Source organism: Convolutriloba macropyga, chromosome 7 (assembly GCF_964194025.1).
Source record: "Convolutriloba macropyga chromosome 7, txConMacr16.3, whole genome shotgun sequence".
In the NCBI taxonomy this organism is placed as follows: domain Eukaryota; kingdom Metazoa; phylum Xenacoelomorpha; order Acoela; family Convolutidae; genus Convolutriloba; species Convolutriloba macropyga.
Window position 1 is genome coordinate 37,161,213 of NC_134474.1, and position 22,116 is coordinate 37,183,328.

General features: G+C 33.8%; 3 protein-coding genes across 6 annotated transcripts in view; all 3 read left to right on the forward strand.

Annotated features, from left to right (window-relative positions):
- LOC142342839 (small nuclear ribonucleoprotein F-like) overlaps positions 1-22,116 on the forward strand; it is a 537,554-nt gene that overhangs the window by 166,683 nt on the left and 348,755 nt on the right. The window lies entirely within an intron of this gene.
- The window catches only part of LOC142342838 (vesicle transport protein GOT1B-like), a 456,129-nt gene that overhangs the window by 166,683 nt on the left and 267,330 nt on the right, over positions 1-22,116 (forward strand). The window lies entirely within an intron of this gene.
- Positions 4,226-22,116, forward strand: part of LOC142342248 (protein SLC31A2-like) — a 39,763-nt gene continuing 21,872 nt past the window's right edge. Inside the window, exon 1 of one of the 4 annotated variants that reach the window (XM_075393518.1) lies at positions 4,226-4,444. In XM_075393518.1, the coding sequence (XP_075249633.1) occupies positions 4,436-4,444 (9 nt within the window). In that variant the 5' untranslated portion in view covers positions 4,226-4,435. The other 3 variants (XM_075393519.1, XM_075393515.1, XM_075393516.1) reach the window with 3 other exon arrangements.

The following is a 22,116-nucleotide window of genomic DNA, read 5'->3' on the forward strand; positions in this document are numbered from 1 at the left end:
ACTTAATCCAAAAGTTTACCTTGACTCTATAAAGGTAAATTTACTTTAACTTTATTTAGTGTATTGAGTTCTCAGAAGAGTTTTGATTTCTTTTCTGGGGACGAGATACTTCGAGCAGCGATCAGAAAGATAATAAGTGTTATCAAGATTTGCCAAGACTTTGTCATGAGCTGTCATTTTCCTGGTCTATCTTGATAAAATCTTGCCCAGATCTTATGAAGATTTACCATCAAATGTTGGTATTTTAAGTTCTTTGCAAGATGTTTCAAGTTTTGCAAGAAATGTCAAGATCATGCAAGTCTTATCAAGGCGTATCAAGTTTCGATTCATTGGATTATTAGACAAAATTCATGTACAAGCCTAGTCGAGCTCTCGACTTATGACACGATACAGTATTCGACCGATATTAAGTATGTGAAAGGGGCCGTGCTCAACCTAAATTTTTGTTCCAACTAAAAGCACTGTCCTCGACTTTGAATCGATATCAACAAGATGCGAGCTGTACTTCTCTATTACAATTAGACTTAGAAAGTCAAGGGCGGTTGACTCTATTTACACGGCCGCGGACCCTAGTTAGATATTGGTTCCATAGTCCTAGCTTAATTTTTTCATTGTTCAAACCAATTCCTTTCATACATCTGAATTCGCCAAGGTTAATTCTTCTCATAGACACAAATAGATCGAAGCAAATTATTTTTCATAAATTGACAAGAGTCGAACTACTGCTATTTCTATATCTATATCTATCTTATTTTTATATTTTATATCCGGTCTAAATCGAGGACATTGACTTCCGTACCAGCTAAAGCCGAGGACAAGTAATACAGTCGAACCAGATTCTTGTTATACCAACTATCGGTCGAGGACGGTGTTTAATTCGAAGCCTTTGTGCGAATCTTTTGTCCCAATCTTCAATGGAGTCACAGCACATTTGTGCTCAAAATACACTGTTTTATTTTTATAAGTTGCACTAACACAATATTCGAAATAAAACTAAGAAAGCTTTCTAAAACGGGTGTTTCCTTCTGTTGATACATTGCCTGTTCTTTATCCTGGACCTCAAAGATCAAACTTTTCTATAGGATTTGCTGATGTCAGGATGTGGTGGTGTCAGCTTTCCGCTCTGGCCTCCGTAGGAAGAATACCCACGAGGCTTGACTAAAAATTTGAATTAATTGTGCGAATTATGACCCCAGAGGCATGTCCCTTATGGTTTCTGAGCACCTTGTACTGCATTCAGTAATTTTTTCTGCATTAAATTCTCTCAATTCGATTGCAAGTTTCGTTATAACATGATCGAGGAACCATGTACAAACAAATGATTCGGCAATTATTATACGCAAAATTAATGTACCTAATTGTTCTGACCCCACTCTAGTCAATTTTGGCCGATCGTTTTTTTGTTGTAGACCGTTAAGTGTGACCTCATTAGAACGCCAGTCAAGCGTAGATTTTTAAAAATATATTTTTTCTGTATTGCTTCTTCGAACAATTATTGAGGTCTAAATTTTAGCAAATTTGTCGAGGTCTAAATTTTTGGCTGAATTCTGTTATAAATAATTCCTTTCTTTCAAAAATGCTAGCATCAAATCAGTTATTTTAACTATAACTGACAAAAATTTTCCTTAACACTGCAGCAAAACATGCGCAGACAAAAATAATAAACAAATTTGTGGGTTAGTGTGAACACTACTAGTCAAACAAATTTAGAAATAACACGTTTGTGAATATTTTAAAAATCAATTGAGTTTAAATCAATTTATTGCAAATTCGTTCCTTTTCGATATCATTGTTGAATCGTTTAAGATTGTTGTGTTAATTGTTGAATCGATTACGTAAATATAATAGCTGCATAAAATTAAGAGGATATTACTGATCTTATTACTCATGAATTCATTTATTTTTATTCATTTATTTTATGAACCTCAGTATTCTATTCATTACTCCATATTATATGGAAAAGTGTCCTATCTCAACTCCAAATGCATTCGTTTGAATTAATAATGTGGATGAGTGTGGCCGGAACATTATGTGCAAACAATAATTTCTTACCTCTCTGTTTAATCTAAAAATGTGCATCAAATCTATTGCGTCCCGGGTCGAGGTGCCCCACATCTAATCAACCGAGAGCACGCTGCCTCTTTGCATACGAGTGTTAAAGGCTATGAGAATTGGTTCAAGTGCATATAAGTCTGGTCAGGTACCTTCTTTCTGGGATGCTGTGATAAAATGCTAATCTGACTTCGATTAGAAAAAAAACCGCATGCGCTGAGAAACCGTTTTGTTCGCATTTTTTCTTCAACCATTTGGAATACTTTTTACTAAGAGTTGTTGGCTCCCCAAAGAGGCAACAACAAAACAGTATTCTGATGCGAGACTAAAATAGGATGGTGCTGTTCAGAACCAAGAGGTCCCGCTGATAACATTTGCCGTTCCTAATTACAATTAATTTTGAATAATTGCGATTTGTAATCTGCACACGTCTTTTATCAATGTAAACTTGTCTAATTTCATCAATTTATTCCAGACCGCGTAGCATTGGCGTACTAAACCAAAGTTTTTCCGAATAATTTCTTTTTTTTTCATTAGCAGTACTTATATAATCAGCTCTTCCTTAGTTCAAATGTCAATTTTTATGAAAAGCTTTTTCAAATATTAATTTCTGGATTAAGTTTTTCCTTAGTTCAACAATTCTACAGCAAATATTTCTGACACATCCCATTTACTTGCAAATTAGGCCAAAATAACATAAATTTTATTTTCAGTTAAAAGCTTAAAATTTTTTGGCCTCAAAATTCCGTTTGCGTAAAACTGTTTTTGAAATATTGAGTTCTGTATTTGATGTTGTTTTGTAGTGTCATTATATAACCTCATTGATTAAAAGTTCACATTTCCTCCTGACGATTTATAAGTTAATATGTTCAAGATTTTCCATTGATATATTTTTGTTGTTATGACACATTTGTTTCTAGAAAACAACAATCGGTTTTTGAGCTTTGTCATTTTTTAATCTTATTTTTTCAACTTACGGATTAGTCCAAGCAGAATGGAAGAATTTTTCTACGTTTATATTTTCATGTAAAGGATTTTTCGCTATCACACTATAATTTTTCTTATATATATATATATATATATATATATATATATATATATATATATATGTATATATATATATATAAATTTTTTGACATTTGTCAATCGTTTCTGTCTATTCGCATTATTACATTGATTGCAGGTCTTATACCACAAAATTACAGGTTTTATAGGATAGAGAATTATTAATTACAGGTTCTCTATATGATACAACGATCTTTCATAAAAATTTTGCGACTTTTGAATATTTGCCAATATATGAGCTAAAATTTTGGTGCCTTCTCCCATTGCAACACTAAAAATTCCATTAGCTGTTGATTTTATTATCTTAATGGCTTGGACAATTTGTAGCAAACTTAAATTGAGGAATTTCAATTTTGTAGGTTCACAATATTTCTTCGTTCTTTTGTTAGACGCAACGCGTCTTCTGGATAATTACACGTTATTATGGCTTCCTATGGAGGTAGAAATGAATCTAATTTTTATAATTTAGTTTCAAAAGGCAAATCGATGAAATAAATTTTTTGCTCTATTAGTTTTTCTTTTGCTTTTGTTTGGTCTTATCCGTTTTCAGAGAATCTAGTCTTTAATATTTACGACCTTAGCTATATTGGCCTCTGAAATCTTCTTGTTTTGGTATCTTGTTCACTTTGGTTATTGCTGCTGCTAAGTTGTCATTTTTTGGTTCTGTTCGTTGGTTTTCTTAACTTCAGTTTTCAACCACAAAGTTTAGCAATATGCTCATTGCCGAATGCAAAAGAAGCGAGACAAATGCAACATGTGTCTGTTACAGCAACAGTCTAGAAGACAAGACAAATTTGAAAAAAAATAGACTATTGTATGTGTAAATAAAAATGACGCCTGTAATCGCTAAAATCTTTTCAATTTATTGTCTTTTCAGGTGCCAAAAGGCTCCCATAAATGAACAGAGCAGCATAATGCAAAAAACAATCTGGAGCTCTATAAAGCAGCTTATGTCATAATTAATTCTTTCCATATGGTTCCCAGCACCATATTGAAAATTGTCTATCTAAAACAAAACTGAGATTCTCCACTTCTTAGCATTGATTGAACAATCTTATTTTCAACTGTTTTCAGTGTATGAAAACTGTTTTGGGTACCGAAAATTGCCAGGTTTGATGGTTGCTTTTTTCTAGTATTTTTCTGTGGATGGCAAATTGCCTCAGTCATATAGCTCCAGATTTCTTTGATAAGAGCTACGATAGGGATATCCCGTTCTTGAAAATAGTTCAAAAATAGTTTGCGTTTGTTTCGTTCACGTGATATACACTAGATCAATCTGGCATGACCAGATTACATTGTTCTGAGGAGCCAAAGCAAAATGGAAAAGGCAAGTCATATTTTTATAAGAGAATCTAACCTAAATTTGCGATTTGTATCTCCAAACCTCTCCATCATAGAATGACGCAGGCTTGGCCCATCAGAAATGCTTTTTTAATTGATGCCAAAAGTTGAACAAATTAGATATTTTATTTTCGTTTATATATCTTTGATTAACGTTTTCCTCTGGTTCTATAGTTCAGCGCGTCTTCACAGACTTCATGACTGTTTCGTCTGTCCTGAATTAATGGCATGTGAAAAAATTATGGAAATAAATATGATTTTTTACAGTTTGAATATCGTAGTTGTCCTAGAGTAAGCTGGTTTATTCGGTCCTTTTAACGTATGACGCTTCAAATGTTGCCAGGAACTTCACAGTATTTCTTGAATTTTTCGCTCCAACAGTATATTAACTTCGTTTTTTCTTTTAACTATTATGCTAAAGTATGGCTAAACAAATTCGAGCAAATCTGCTATCGGCATCAGTTCGGTTTGTTTTATGATTTGGTCGTTTTTGACGAACTCCGATGACCAGGTTATGAGGAAAAGTATGTAGAATCCGTAAGTTTGCCAGAAGATTGAGGTTTGTAAGACACATTAGTTTTGTATAAGTTTTGGTTACAAAAAGAGCGAAATTATTTGAAGATTTATGCAGGACTTTTACAAAACCAATATACAAATTTAGTTTGGCAAATTTACGGATTTTTCAAACTATTTAGTGATTCCGCATAAAATGGTCATTTGAAATAGTCACAAACGATAAAATGATTAGTAATGAAGAATGAAGATGAAAATGTGTAACATTCATAGCTCGCACATTTCAGTTAGGGTATTCAGTCGTACTGTGAATTTTGCTCGGTCCCTTCCAAAAGTTATGTTTTCGGAAAATTAAATAATTGGCTCTGATTCGTCAACTGAATTTTGATTAGAACAATTATTTTGCTTAGAATCAAATGCCAGTCAATTTAACCGTAAAAAATTTTGAAATAATGACATCACCCCAGTGGAAAATCTGCTGAAAGAAAAAAGCGATCGAGATAATGGAGAGCTATAAGATTATTTTAATGGAGGCATGGAATCAATGACTAACAGTGCAATATGTTTCATAATGAGCATTAAGTGAACACATATATTGCTTTCAGTGGACAGCTAATGGCTGTTAAGACTTTAAATAAAATTTTTCGAAATTTTTTTGAAAATTAACCAATCATAAACTTATTATTGTGAACTGTAAGTCAGTCTCAGTGATGACAGCACCCTCTTCCTTCCTACTGTGACCAAATTTAGTCTGGATACCGGTTTTATTTTCTAAATTTTGGTTATATGACTTCACAAGATTTCAAAAAAAAATTAAATTTTTTTTGTATATTTCAGTATTATTGGATACTTTTGAAATCTTATCGCGTTATCCTAACACTGATAGCTCCAATTGGCTTAAGGAAAACATTCACTGGATCACAGATAAAGTTTTCAGAGAAAAAATTATGGCTGAAATGGCTTCGAAATTTTCTTCTCACACTTTTCTACGAAATTTTTGGTTTTTGCCTGTTTTTGTTTTTGTTTTCATAGTCATAGGACTTGTTGGGATGTCTTTTTGATCACCTATGCATGACAAACATCCCTGTACTCCCGTCGGGGCATACTTCAGCGTTTTTATTGACTTCGTTGAAAGCTATTGAATTTAATGTCTGTTAAGTTTCTCAAAAACTTCCTGGTTCCATTAAATTTGTTCATAATAGTGTTTTTGAAGTTATAATGACTTGAAAGCAATCTTTTTGTTGTTTAAAAACTAATTGAACATAGAAAATTGTTTTGTGAAAAAATCATTTGTTAATGCCTTCGACACAATTTTTGTCCTGAATTTGCTGTTTTTGCTTGTTTTTGTTCTTTAAACAAAGAAATGAATGATGTTACTCGAACAAGTCATTCTATGCTGAATAGTCTTCAGTTTATGATATATATTTCCAAAAATTTTTCAAACTTTCCAGTTTTTGTTGTTCTTTTCGTCAAATTGTAACTTATTTTCATCAATGAGAGGTCCCATCAAATTTCTTGTATTTCAAAAAAAAACGTATCTGCTGATATTGTTTGTCACTGATGCTTGGTTTTTTGGGCACCATGCCTTTTTTCTAAACGTTTCTCGAGTGGTCAGTTTTTGTGTTTCTTTTTTCTTCTTTCAGAACGATTGCGTAATAACAGATCGCCATGGTTTTCAATTGTGGCCAAACTAAACTTTTTTAATAGCTCAGTACCAATCCTTCAGCTGAATTAGTAGAAATAAAAACTGATTTAATAATACATAATATTCGGGTAACAGCTAATGATTTTAATGGTAGCAATAGTTTGTGTTTTCGCAATAGTTTTTGTAACTTTTTAAGTTTTTCTTTAGTTCGTTTCTATTGCTGAATATAACCGAAGACAGGTTCTTTTGGTTTTTTAATGACTTTTTAATAATTTATCAAAGAATTTTTAGATAAAAGTTAATAATTTTTAAGACTTTTGAAATTTCTATGTTTAATAAATGTTGATTAATTTTTCAATTTCGCCTCCTTGTTCGTTCTTTTTGTAGACTTCTTACATAGTCTCATTAAGAAAACTTTCCATCTGCTGTATTTTTAGTAGAAAATATTTTTGTGTAGTTAAGGTTTTATCTGACTGCATTTTGACGTTGTTACTATGTGCTTTTAATTTTACATATTCAATTTTTGCCGTGAAATTTATAATTTTGCCAATTTTGTTGTTTGTTTTCTTTGTCTCGTAGTCTTTCTATTGTCAGATCTTGTTGGCGGTGTAATGATGCATGGCATTTTGTATTTCAATTACTAGTTAGGTTATGTAACGATCTTTTTAAACTCAAACATCTATTTTTGATATCTCTTCATTTGGTTGAATATTAAGTCAAAAATGTAGATGAGCACGGCTCGGAACATCATGTGCAAACGCACATTAACGAGCCTCCTTGTCTGGAATTAGGTCTCACCTGTTTCTCAGTTTTGTAACTTGAAATTTTGTTGCCTCTCACTGCCACTTTTAGATTAATCTGTGATTTTTCCCCAAAATAATCGATTAATGAGGCATAAGTTTAGATGAAAGTTTAATAGAAATCAAATGGGTTGAATAATTGCATATAAGGGTTCAATATTATTAAATTTCAGACAGTATGTTTTCCACGATGAGTTTTCTATTTATGACAGGATTTTTTTTGATATCTGTTGAAAGCAAGTCTTTCGATCGTCGGGAGCATAACAAAAAAAAGAACCATCTATATTTACAATGCTGTTTAGAGCCAGCATCGGCATCAGATAAATTGAAAAAATTTTGCAGCATGCATCGATTTTTGTCCGCGTAGTGCTTTCCAATATTTCGAGAAACGTAAAATGTAGAAACCCGGTTTGAATGATTCCGCCCAAAATGACGTAAGAGTGGGGCTGCAATGAGAGGATCTTTTAAGAAAATGCAGTTCAAAACTCTTACATCTTTTTGAGCTGCATAGGGCTTCCAACGGGGGTACAATGGTGCAAGAATGAGGGTCTAAAAGACAAACTAACCCCCACTCTTACATCTTTTGGTCTGTCAGGGGGGTAAAGCGATGTGAGAGTTCGGGGTTAAGGGAAAAATTACCCCCAAACTCTCACATCGTTTTACCCCCCTTGACAGACCAAAAAGATGTGAGAGTGGGGGGGGGGGGGTTAATTGGTCTTTTACACCCTGACTCTTACACCATTTTACCCCCTTGGAAGCCCAATGCAGCCCAAAAAGACGTAAGAGTTTTGAGCTGCATTTTCCTAAAAAATCTTCCCATTGCAGCCCCAATCTTACATCATTTTACCCCCCTTGGCGGCCCAACTCTTACTTCATTTTACCCCCTCAATCTTAAATTGTTTTAGTCCCATACCTGAAGACTGCCAGTCTTGAACGCTTAACCTCTGTACCCTCAGTTGCATCGCCTTAACCTCCAGACCATCAATGCTTGTCCAACTCTTGCTTGTCTAATTCTTGAACTCAATACATCAATTGCTTGTTCAACTCAAGAATATCGATGCTTGTTCAACTCTTGTCCCATCTCATCAAACTACCCCCTCACTCTTACATCGTTGTAACCCCTCAGAACAAATTACCCCTCACTCTTACATCATTTTACCCCCTTGGCAGCCCAACTCTTACATCATTTTACCCCCTCTCAACAAATTAACCCCTCACTCTTACACCATTTTACCCACTCTGAACAAATAACTTCTCACTGTTACACCATTTTACCCCCTTGGCAGCCCAACTCTTAACTCATTTTAGCCACTCTGGACAAATTACCCTTCACTCTTACACCAATTTACCCCCTTGGCAGTTCAACTTTTACATCATTTTACCCCCACTCTTACATGGCAATTTTAATCAAGGTGGGTAATTCCTCAAAAGTCCTCCCATTGCAGCCCATTGCAGCCCACTCTTACATGGCAATTTTAGTCATTGGTGGGGTAAATCCTGAAAAGTCCTCCCATTGCAGCCCACTCTTTTATGGCAATTTTAGTCAGGGGGTAATTCCTCAAAAGTCATTCCCTTGCAGCCCATTCCAGCCCCCTCTTACATGGTAATTTCAGTCAGGGGGTAATTCCTGAAAAGTCCTCCCATTGCAGCCCATTGCAGCCCACTTCTACATGGCAATTTTAGTCAGGGGGGTTAATTCCTCAAAAATTCTCCCATTGCAGCCCGCTCTTACATGGCAATGTCAGTCAGGGGGTAATTCCTGAAAAGTCCTCCCATTGCAGCCCATTGCAGCCCACTTCTACATGGCAATTTTAGTCAGGGGGGTTAATTCCTCAAAAACTCTCCCATTGCAGCCCGCTCTTACATGGCAATGTCAGTCAGGGGGTAATTCCTGAAAAGTCCTCCCATTGCAGCCCATTGCAGCCCACTTCTACATGGCAATTTTAGTCAGGGGGGAGGTTAATTCCTCAAAAGTCCTCCCATTGCAGCCCGCTCTTACATGGCAATGTCAGTCAGGGGGTAATTCCTGAAAAGTCCTCCCATTGCAGCCCATTGCAGCCCACTTCTACATGGCAATTTTAGTCAGGGGGGTTAATTCCTCAAAAATTTTCCCATTGCAGCCCAACTCTTACATCATTTTACCCCCTCTGAACAAATTACCCCCACACTCTTACATCAATTTACCCCCCATAGACAAATTACCCCCACTCTTACAACAAATTGGGAAGATTTTTTGGAGGACATTCGACCCGGGAAGTGATAAAAAGGACTAAGTCATCAGACGTCAGCTATTCCATCCTAATTAGGGAACTATTATTTTCTGTTTGCCATTGAGCGGATTAAAGTGGATGAGATTTTGCGCAAAGTTCAGCATTTTCGTCAATAAGATTCTGAATCACAATTTAATATATTGTAACCTCAGAAAAAAATTCGAGTGGATTATTCTGAAACACATGACTTAGTCATAAGAAATCTGGTACAGTGAAAAGAAAAGAAACCCGTAGTTAGTGTGTACCACCTTGGTAATGACTATGGACGACAACCATAGACTAAAGAAATAACGATTTATGGGGCTAAAACGTGTTTTTTTACTCGTTTAAGATTATAAAACGAAAATTGTCAAACATATGTTAATGTACGCTTCAGATGCAAATGAAAACACATCAGTATTATATAATAATTTATCTAAAAAAAAACACCAGCGCAATTTTTGGAAAAGATTAAATAAGTCTTTTCAAGAGAAACTGCCGATTAAAGCTGCAGATTAGTATCTTACCATCGCTAATTTTTGAGGGCCTCTTAGAGCAGTTAACAAATCTAACAAATTGGTCAATTAAGTTGCATTGGCAGAATTTGTGTTTCAAAAACCAGCGTGACTGTTGATCAATGGTAATTATCTTTCTTTGAGTGTCAATTCTCAGAGAAAATCTTGCTTAAGCAGTAGTTATGATAAAATGAGACAGACACAGGGACATAGGAATAAGGAGAAAAAACTTCTTGGATAAAAAAAAAGAAAAATTGGCTTTCTTTTCTATTTCCCTCTTATTTGGTGGGCAGTTATTGGATTTTTAGACGCCTCAAATTGACAACGGGGAGAATTGTTGGGTTATCAACCTATGGACTATCAATATCAAAATCAACTTAAAAAATTTTTTTGCTTAGAATATCTTCTCTACCCTTTTCCCCTCAAAATCTGTCAGATTGAGTTAAATTTGTTTAAAAACATGAAAATATGACTGAGAAATTAAACTTGCAATCTTTCATTTTCTCTTCAAAATAATTTTATTTTTAGTTACTACTAGGTTGCACGAAACAATCGTTTTGTTATTAGATCAATGCTCTCGTCGCTAAAATATACAGAAAAGGTTATCTAAACTTGAAATTGTTTTTTTTTGTTTTTTGTGAGCTTGTGTGTGCGTGTGTAAATGCGTGTTTGTATGTATGTGCGTGTTTTTGCGCGTGTCTAGGTTTGTGTGTGTGTGTGTGTGTGGGTGGGTGATTCTGTTGCGCGTGAGTATATGTAAGTGCGTGTGTGGTGTATGTTATTGTGTGTCTACGTGTGCTTGTGTTTGTGTGTGTATATATGTGTGCGTGAGCGTTTGTTGAGTGTTGTTTGCGTGCGTGTGTGCGGGTTTAATTGAGTGTGTTTGTTTGTTTCGTGTGAGTGTGTAAAAATATGTGCATGTGTGTTGTGTCTGTGTGCATTTGTGTGTTTGTTTGTTTGTGTGTGTGTGTGTGTGAGAGAGAGAAAGAGAGTGAATGTGTGTCTGTATGGGTGTGTGTGTTTGTTTCTGTGCGTTTTTAATTCCACTGCGTGTGAGTCTGTGTAATTATGTGTATGTGTGTGTGTTTGTTTGTTGTGTCTGCGTGTATTTGTGTGTGTGTGTGAGTGCGTGCATCTGAGTGCGTTTTTTAAGTGAATGAGTGAGTGAGTCAGTGAGTGAGTTAGTGAGTGCGTGAGTGAGTGGATATGTGTCTGTATGTATGTATGTGTGTGTGTGTTTGTGTGCGTGTTTAAGTGTGTGTGTTTTTTGTAAGTGTGTGTGGGTGTGTTTTGTTTGTGTATCTTTTTAAATTTATTTGTTTGTTTTGTGTATGTGTGTGTAAGTGTGCGTGCGTGCGTGCTTGCCTACGTGTGTACGTATGTGAGCGTGTGTGTGTGTTTTCGTGTGTGTTCGCATGTGTTTTCGAATGATCTATAGCAAAACTTATAACCAACAGATATTTTTGGCGGAAAACACTTGTTATAGAGAAATTCATCTATAATACTGACAATTGATCAAGTGTTGAAAACGTTTAAAGAACATCCACTCGTCTATTTTTCGTTTTACCATCTCTCTTATCCTTCTACTGAAAAACAGCATTTGGAACGTAGATTGTTGGGGTCTGTAATGATTAAGAAACAAAAATGTACCAGTATATATGTTGCTGTTTTGGATCTTATGGAGGCACGCCTTCGACTATTGTGTCTAGCCTAACACCAATTCAGTTGAATGTACTACTTTGAACAGATTAAGAAATTGTTTCTTGGTCGTACTCACAAACCCAATTTGTGTAATACATTCACTTAATACACTGTTGATAACACGAACTTAAATCAGTATTCGCATAAAACTATCATATGTGCAAACCTCATTACTGGTTCTAAAACTAGACCACGTTTTACTGATGCTTATTTAGCTCTTACGATTAGGAGCGAAACCAAACTGAACTTTTGATCAAGTTTTGCACTTTTCTTCTTAATTTAGCCCCATTTCTGTCCATTATAGAGTTTAAACCTCAGAAATGCTTTTGTAAATAACAGTTTTCATACCTCCCCAAGAATTCCAATCGCATACACTACCATTATTGTTTCATCTTCATTCAAAAGTAGGTAAAACAAACTGCTTTGCTGTCTCATTTTAAATCGACATCTTAAAAGCAAATATCAAAATTGTGTTTTCTTTGTATTTGATCTTTACACTTTCAGCATAACTTGCAGTGTATACCTTTTGAGAAAATTCAAGAGATATCTGAAACTGATGTGAAAGTTTGCGAAAGTGCTGAGAAATATTTGTTATAAAGTACAAACTTTTGTCTGAAATTTTGTTTACGTTGTGGGCTTGCACGATATGGAACACAATATGGACCATATGTCCATGAACAATGGATCAATGATGATGATGATGCAGGTAAAAAACATTGTTTTTTTGCTGAAAGTTTTTTTTCAAACCCTGCAGCCATTTTCTTAAAGAATTAATTAGTGCTAAGGCCCTAGCTGAGAGATCGCCCTTTGAAAAGACTTTAGGTTGACCGGAAAGGAAAAATGAATGCCCTAGGCCACAATTCGACCAAATTGTCAGCATTGTATGGTAAAATGCTGACAATTTGGTCGACTTGAAGCCGAGAGCATTGAAAAATGTTGTCTATCACTGGTTGGCTTAGAAACATGAAATTACACTGACATACTGGTAGATATCAAATCGTCAGTCGGAAAAAAGCTTTTCAATAAAATTTTTTCTGCCACCAATTTTACAAATTGTGCAACATTGCTTTACGGTCAGTTGAAAGTAGAGCTCAACTCAAACTAAACGTGAGTTTGAAATTTCCGTGTAGCATTCTGAAACAAGAAGTAATTAGTGTAGAGTGAAATCTGAAAAAACGAATATACGAAAATAAAATTTAATATTTTTGGAAAATTTTTTTCGGATAGACTTTCAATCCTAGCGCCAAATATAGTGATTGAAAGTAGACATAAATTAAACTAGACATGAAATTAACACAATATTGCAAAAATTTGAATCCCGGATATTTGGAAAATAAATTCAGTCTGATCCGTTGATTTTTGAGATATTTGAGTGGAACTGAAAGCTCACAGTGCTTATTAATGCGCTGTTTAAGTTTTAAAATAAAACGCATGAATTAATTTTTTCATGATTTCAGTAAACGCTGTTTTTCTCATTAATTTTATTCAAACGCAATATCATTTCGTTGTCCAAGTAAGTATTGTAAATTTTAAGCTAATTCTTGAATTACTAGTATTATTATTTTCAAATTGAAAATTGGACGAACCCGGTTTTGCTTATCTTTTCGCATTTATCAAACTGTTGCTCAGCATTTTGGCGGAATAAAATTCAATTTTTCTTTAAAATTTTTTATTTGTTATCAAGGCATAGAATTATTAGAATTTTGAGACTAAACTTTCCACAAAAGTAGAGATAGATGGATGTCTGATAACAACAAAATTTTGAATAGTGACTTTGTTCAATTTTTTTCCTTTTCTGTTGTTTCTTTTCAATTCTTTATTCGTTGTCTTTTGTTTATTGCTTTTATACTTGCTCTCTGCAAAACATTACTAAAGATGTTGATTTGAGCCTCATCGGTACCTTTTGAATTGTTTATGCTGCAGTCTTTTGTTTTGGTGAGTCTAATGTTATGTTTTTAATAGATGTAGAATATCATGCCATCTGTTGTTGAATAATTTTGACCAGGAACAACTCATTTGTTTGGCAAAAAAATCATTGATTCTAGCTGGCTCATCAAAGCTCCATTATTTCTAACGATTTGTAAATTAATCATAATTCTAAGCAAAGTCATCTGCATCATCAAGAGAACTTGCTGCAGATTTGAAAAAGTAGTGATAAAACAATTTTATAGCAAGTAAGGTTTGGTAAATCAAAAAATTGTTCATCTTGTGTTCCTTTTCCACTCAAAAGATCGTTCGAAAGTTTTTCTTCGTTAAATTTTTTCAATTAGTTTTGATTTTTGTAGCGCAAATCTGCAGAAAAACGTATTGATCAAGTAAGGGTGTTTTGTTTCAGTTTATTATTTTGAACCAATAAAAAAGACATTCGGATCAAGGCCGACTATTTTTCTCCGAAAACAAATCTAAACAGTGTATTCTCTATTCCTACACTTTAAAATTGTGATCCTTTAACGTCACTCATATATATATATATATATATATATATATATATATATATATATATATATATATATATATTAACAACCTTATGTTTTGGAATTTATGGTATCGAATTGTTTCTATACTATTTTAATTTGGAGAACTAATGTCTACCCTTGTCTATGTGTTTAAATTCTTTATATATTTTTTTTTGGTTTATAGTCATTTTCTATTTTAAATTTAAAACATTGATTGGAATTGGTATTCGAACTTTAACAGAAATTTGTTTGATAAAAGAACACCTAAAGGTTTCTTAAGGTCTAGAGATTGAGTTTCTAATTTTTTCGGGTTTACTATTTTGTTTCTCATTATCTGACGGCAGATCGAACAATAACAATTTCTGTTCCTTAACTCCCAATTAATTGCATTTGAAAACCTAAAAAATAATTGTTGGTGTAAATAATTGTTCTGAACCTGGAAAAATGACGCAAGGAAATTTTTTCCCGCGTGGAAAAAATTTGATATTGTTGACCCTAAAACAATTTTCGTTAAAAAACAAATAAATCGATTCAAATAATTGTACCGCAAACATGTGGATGCTTACAATTGCTCAACACATTTTCTCAAATTAAAACAGGAAATGCAGTGTGGCTTTCATAAAAAGGCAACTTGCTGTTATTTCTCCAGTTCTGTCAAACTTAGCTGCTAGCTTATTTTTCATTTTATAGTTGACTATATCTTTTAATAAGACACCACCGCAAATGCTTACGTTTGTAACGCTTAGAAAACCTTAATCTGACTAGATGATAGTACCTATTATCTAGTCAGCATGAATTTACTTGAGTAAATAGTTTGTTAAATTATTTGTGTCATGAGACAGATAAAACGAAACACACTTTTTGGTTTCAAATTAATATCTCTAATATATGAAATTCGTTGAACATTAATGAACCCCATCAAAACAGGATTCGACTAGATCCCTTTCACCAGATTGTAATCTAAAGTTCCAAACGATAAAAGAAACTAAAAAAAAGGTTACGCTAAAACTTGATGCACAATTCAACTTGATTCCGTTTTTCAAAATCAACGCCGTTTTTACATGAAATTCTTCGGTCAATTTTTGAAAACAACACTAATGAGTGAAAATGTTGGAAAAATTTACAGTCACACCGAGACGAAAATTCTACCCGAAAACAAACTGAGATTTATTTTAGGTTAAGAAAAATGTAGCAGTGGCATTAAGTTGATGAGGATCAGATAAAATAGTAAACCTAAGTTTCAAAAAAATGCTCACAATCTTCCGAAGATTCATAGTGAAGAAAAAAACCATTTGTTCAACTGTTCGTTGTGCTCTTCTCTTTACATTATAGTCTTTTTTTAATAAATTTTGGGCAGAGATTTCTGTTTTGCGCTGTCGGCAATCATTTGAGATATTTAGTGTTGCCTTTATAAAAAAACCCATTACAAACGTTGCCTTTATAAAAAAAACCCATTTACAAACGTAATTGTTGATCCTAAAGCAGTTTTTGTTAAAAGAAAATTCATCGGTTCAAATAATTGCGCCTAAGCTGTCTCAATTGTAGCGCAAAACTTTGGATACTTACATTTATTCAATTCATATTTTCAGTATTCTCAGATTTAAAAAAAGAAATGCAGAGTGGTTTTCATAAAATTGGACAAGATTATCAGAAATAAACTTTCACAAAATTACGTCGAAGTGTGATAATTTGCTACATAAATAACACGGCAATACCTCAGTAGCCCGTCCCCCATGAGCTTGATATGATGCTACCACAAACGAAGGTAAGAACGAACTAACCGCTGAAGTATGATAATAATACCCCAGTCCATAAATCGACGCTTTTATGCGTAAGGACATCGCGGGCATGTTCGGTAAGCACACTGACTATGAGTTTGATCAGATTTGAATAACTCCTTTTTCCCATCGAAACTCACTATTTTTTGGAAAATTTGAAAGAACTTGCTTAGATGAAACTAAGCAGAGAGACCAAGATAGAGAATCCAAAACAAAAATTATTGGTGTTTTGAACTGTCCTTATATAGGGGAACTTATAAACCATGTTCCGTTTCATTTGAATAGCTCCTTCACCCGGTTGAAATCCACTGTTTTTGAAAATTATTATTCACTTACATACAACTAAAAACTGATGAAATTTATATAGGGGAATTTACATGCCAAGTTTGATTTCATTCGATTAATTCACTGACTCGATTGAGAGACCAAACACATCGACGAGTTTCTTACGTTTGAGACCGAACATACAGAACAAAATACCGACTATTTTTTACGTTATCGTTGCTCGGTGTTTTGGGCTGGGGTAGGCTTGTAAACGCAAGTGTTAATTTGCGTTCGCAATCCATATCAAACGTAAAAATTGGACGATATCAAAGGAATATTATAGCATTGGGTATTTTGTCACATAAGTTGTTTTAATAATGAAAAATGTCATTGTAAAATGATATTTTCTTTAAAAATCTTTGGAGTCGTTTGACAGAAATTTGGCAGGAATGTCATTATCACTCCGTTATTTTGTTTGTAAAACTAACTCAATTGTAAATAATTGAAAATTCGGCACCAAATGACAAACACACTGTTGCAAAAACTTTCTTTGAGAGATCAAAAGGTTTTGAGTATTTAGGACATCACTTTTTAGCAGTTGTTCACATTAACCGTTTCACAGTTTGAAATTAGCTTCACAGATTATTTTAACTGTGCTGTTCACTCCACGACTTTCATGAACGAGGACAGTTTGGGAATTTAATCCATGGTTTATTTAATGAGAACAGCGCATCCTTTTCTTATTCACTGTGTGTTTCAGTTGATTGGAAAAAATAGAATATTTACGTTATATTTTTCTGCTTTAAACTGCTTGCCACTACAGAATTTTACAAAATTTGCTTGGAATACATTTTTCGTTCGCTATATGTATTGCTGCAAAATATCTGTCAGAACTAAAGTTAAATTTGAAATTGATTACTTGTTTTACATTTAACTACATTCATACACGACAGAATTTGCTCCTTATAATGTTAACTCACGTTAGTGGCTATATCTACATCATTTTTTAGCAGTTAATAGCAGTTTCAATCAAAGTAACAAAAATACGGTTGCCAAAAAAATTTGGGACAAAAGAAAACCATTGTGGATGGTATTGACACTGTTTTCACATCTCACTTTTTTGCAATGCACCTCACGTATCCCAGGTGAAAAAATGACTTCAAACTAATCATCGACAATAACTAGAAATGTGAATTCTCAGGTTTCCATGCTAATTAACGCGAGGTTGTTGAAACCACACGACTTTAATGCAATTTGAATGTGAAAACAATTATAAAATTGAAACAGAAAATGATAACAACTTGCGCAGGTTTTGACAATGAAAGTCATGCTGAGCTCATCAGAGTCCAGTTTGGTTGCTAATTATTTTTTTTAAAGAACTTTGAGTTTGGGATGAAGGTTTGGAGGAAGGTTTTCAAGAATAGTTTTTTAAAAAAAGTTTTGCCAGAATATAATAGAATTAATTCCAAAAATTGATTTAATGATTTAAAACTTTCGTATATTTGACCCGCTTAGCTAGACGTTAGCTTTTCATTTGCATAAAGCTCAACAACAATTCCATGCTATAAGATTCCATGCTATAAGAAAACCACTGCGGATGGTGTTGACCTCCACAATTTTTTTTAGGTAATTAGATTTGTTCTTGAAGACAATATTTTGTTTATTTGAGTACTTTTCAGTAGAATTTCTAATAGATTTCCAAATTCCACAACAGTTAACTAAAAATGTTGAAAGTTTTTTTCTTTTATGTAAATCTTTCGATTTTAAAAACATCTCAAGAAAATAACTGGTCCTTTCGAAAAACGAAAACAGACTTGTCTTCTCACTATTAGAATAGCACAAAATTAAATTTTGAATGTGAAAAAACACTAGTTGCTTGGAATTCGTCAACAGTTTTTTTTAAGAGTGTTTAATCAATTTTGGAGTGTTTACAAACGACGCTCATTTTACAGTTCATTCAAACAGTTGACTTTTAAATGCTCTTTTTTTTCAATACACAAAATCGTTTCGTGCACATTGAATTGAACAGATTCTCATAGTTGCCTTTAAATAGAACATTTTCTTGTTAAGATAAAAGAAATGAATATAGATAACAACTTCCCAACCTGCTGTCAACTTTTGTTTGCTGACTATCAAAAACTGGTTGATAAATGCATGGAAAAATTTACTCCCGATTCAATGGTGCTGTGTGAATTTCCTCCTTTTAGGGAGATACCTATAAACAGTGGTAAAAATGAAGTGTTCCAACCTACAATCCACGCATCACACGTTTCAACCAACTGTACCATGACAATGTGCATTTAAATTATAAGTTGGGAATACCATTCCTGAAAAACATACTGCTAGCATACCTATTAAAAACCTCAAATGGGGTTATTGACTTCAGTAAAGTAACATCTAACGCTTCTTATAAAATCAAAATAAGTTCTCTAATTATCAGCAACGCTACTTTTCAAACTCTCCAAACAACAACCAATCATTTAATCGTTATCATCCATATTAATTGTTGTCAAACCTTGAGATTTAGATGAAATAAATCGAAACATTTTGATAGTTTGTTCGATTCATTGGGCACGAGCGGTTCGACATCAATAACTGAATATATTGTTGCTGTATTTCTAATAAATTTATGTTAGTTTTTTTTGACGAGGCAAACAGTGGTTTTAAACTTTCCCAAGCCCGTGAGCCTCAATTATAACTCTAAATTGACAAAAGTTGATTTGTGTTTGATAAAAAGTGACCTGTTGAAAGTTTTCGGCTTCGTATGTTTTTCCTAATCTGGGCTATTTTTCCTTCTAAATGTTCATTTACTTATGTTAATTCACGGGGATATTGAAAAAAACCCGGGGCCTTTGGAAACGTTAAGCAGTATACACACAAAATGTTAAAAATGGCCCATGCAACTGAAAATTGTGCATGCTAACTGTCAAAGTATCCAGAAAAAACATCTACAGTTGAAAAGTTTACTCAATGACATTGGTCCAGATTGTTATTATGGTTTAACAGAAACCTGGTTGAACAGTACTGATAGTAATAGTTTTTATAACCCTAATCCCTATCAGTTTGATATCCACAGATATGATCGACAGGATAAAAAAGGAGGAGCATTATTATTATTAGTACCAAAATTTTTCTATTCGAAAATCAGGTATGACCTTAACAACATGTCCAAAACTTTTGAAAGTCTATGGGTTGAATGCAAATTATCCTCTCACAAAAGTATATTGATTAATATTTCTTACAATCCAAATAAGCAATTTTGTTCACAGTTTTTGGATGAATTGGCTTTATGCATTGATAAGGCTTCCACTGAAAATAAATCAATATGCCTAATAGGAGATTACAACTTTAATTACGTGAACAACAAAGAAAAACAGAAGCTGGATACAATTATTCTACCTTACGTTATGCACTTGATGAATTCAAGAACTGCAACCAGGCACCAGAACGTTAGCTGCAGTTTATTAGATTATATCATAACTGATAATGGGCTGAGAGGGAAATACTTTTATGTATTCGACTCTCCCATCAAAAGCGATCATCTAGCACAAATTCTGTTCACTGATTTCACGCTGACTCAAAAACAAAAACCACTCAGGAAATGGGTATTTGATAAGCGTAATTACGATCCCCTTCAATTCAGAAATTCTCTAAATTACATTAACTGGAGCCTCATCTATGAATCTAATGATATCGAAGAAATGTTTTCACGTTTTGAACGTCTGATTGCAAATATAATCAGATTACATGCACCCATCAGAAAAATTTTTATACGAAACCACAAACCTAATTTTTTACTTGCAGATAAGTTTGTCTCAAACACAACAAAAAGCCTCAATAAAAAGAGGTACGAATTTCTACTATCAGAAAATTTTGATAATTCCCTAAAACTGAAAGATCTGACGAGTAAAGAGTATCTGAAAGATTATGAACGCTTCCAAACACAATTGATTGAGTCTGCTAACAGCTCCAGGAAACAATGGAATCTGATTAACGAAGTCAGAAATAAGTCTAGAACTGGAACTAAAATCCTCTCTTTAAATAACTGCTTCGAGGATGTAATAACTGACAGCAAAAAAAATAGCGAATTTGCTGAACTACAAATTTAGTAAACTTGGTGAATATCTTTTGAATAAACCAACCATTAATCAAACTTTTCAGCAGGTCAACCCTAATATGTTCTTGTTTCGTTTCTTTACAACATTTGAGTGTTGTAAAGCTCTCAACAACCTCAATAAAAACAAACCATTGGGTCCTTCGACTATTCCGGCTTGAGCATTAAAAGATGGTGCTCGTATTTTAGCAGAAGCGATATGTTTTCTTTTTAACGGATTTCTTAAACAAAACAAATTTCCTTCTCTACTGAAGTTCGCAAATATTACACCTATCCTTAAAAAAGGAGACACTGAAAATCCGCTGAATTATAGGCCTTTTTCTATAACGCCTGCTTAGTCAAAAGTTCTTGAGATATTAATCAAAGATCAAATAGAGGAACACCTATCAAAACACAACCTCCTATCGGAAACACAGTTTGGTTTCAGAACAACTTTTTCAACAATTGATGCTCTTGTTTATCTGACAGAAACTGTAAGACAGAAACTTGATGGAAAAAAAAGTGGTCACTGCTGCGTTTTTAGATTTTTCAAAAGCTTTTGATTCAATTGACCACTCGTTTTTACTAGAAAAACTTAAACACCTTGGTTTCTCCTCTTCGGCTATCCTTTTCATTAAGAGTTACCTCAGTGACCGACATCAACGAGTAGTGATACCAGAAGCTGAATCTGACTGGCTGGAGGTCAGGCAAGGTGTTCCACAAGGCACAGTTTTAGGACCACTCCTTTTCAACCTATATGTAAATGACCTACCAACTTTCATCAGCTGCAGTTTAATCCAATACGCTGACGATGCAGTTGTTTATACTTTCGGCAAAAAAATCACTGATTGCAAGCTTAATTTAGAGAAATCAATATCTTCTCTTGTTGACTATTTTTTATACCATTCTTTAAAACTGAATTCAGAAAAAACTGAGTTCATTGCCTTTGGCACTTCATCCGCAGCAGAGTCTATTAAAGTTGACAACCATATAATAAAAGAAGTTGAGAATGTGAAATATCTCGGAGTAATTTTGGACAAAAAATTGTTGTACCAACATCAAGTTAAACAAATACTCAGTAAGATGGTGCAAGGAATAAAAACACTTTATGTCCTGAGAAACGTAGTACCATGCCATTTGCGCAAAATCCTACTGAATTCTCTTGTGATCAGTCACCTCCAGTACTCAGCTGCTTTCGTCAATTTCAAAAAATCTTCTGACAACCTTAGAAAAACAACTCAATTGGGCAGTTAAAGCTTGTTATTTTCAACGATTTAACAGTTCATCACTTAGTATCAAACTAGATAATTATATACTGCCAAATAAACAATTGCTTGAATACACAACAGCACTGTATGTCAATCAACTCTTGACATTTGAGAAGCCTGCCTTCCATAGAATAACAGTACTTAGCCTGCCAACTTATAAGTTTTACAGACATTCAAGAACGAAAACTATTTTTTTTGAAGAGAGGTCAAAAACATCATGGCTGGACAAAAGTATCATCCGAAGAGGCTTATCATTTAATAATTGTCTTGAAAAAAACTTAAAAGAGAATGAGTCAAACATTCGGGTTAAAAAATTTTTCAAAAACTACTTTTTCCAACAATTTCAGAAGGACCCAATGGGACCCATTGTCGGCAA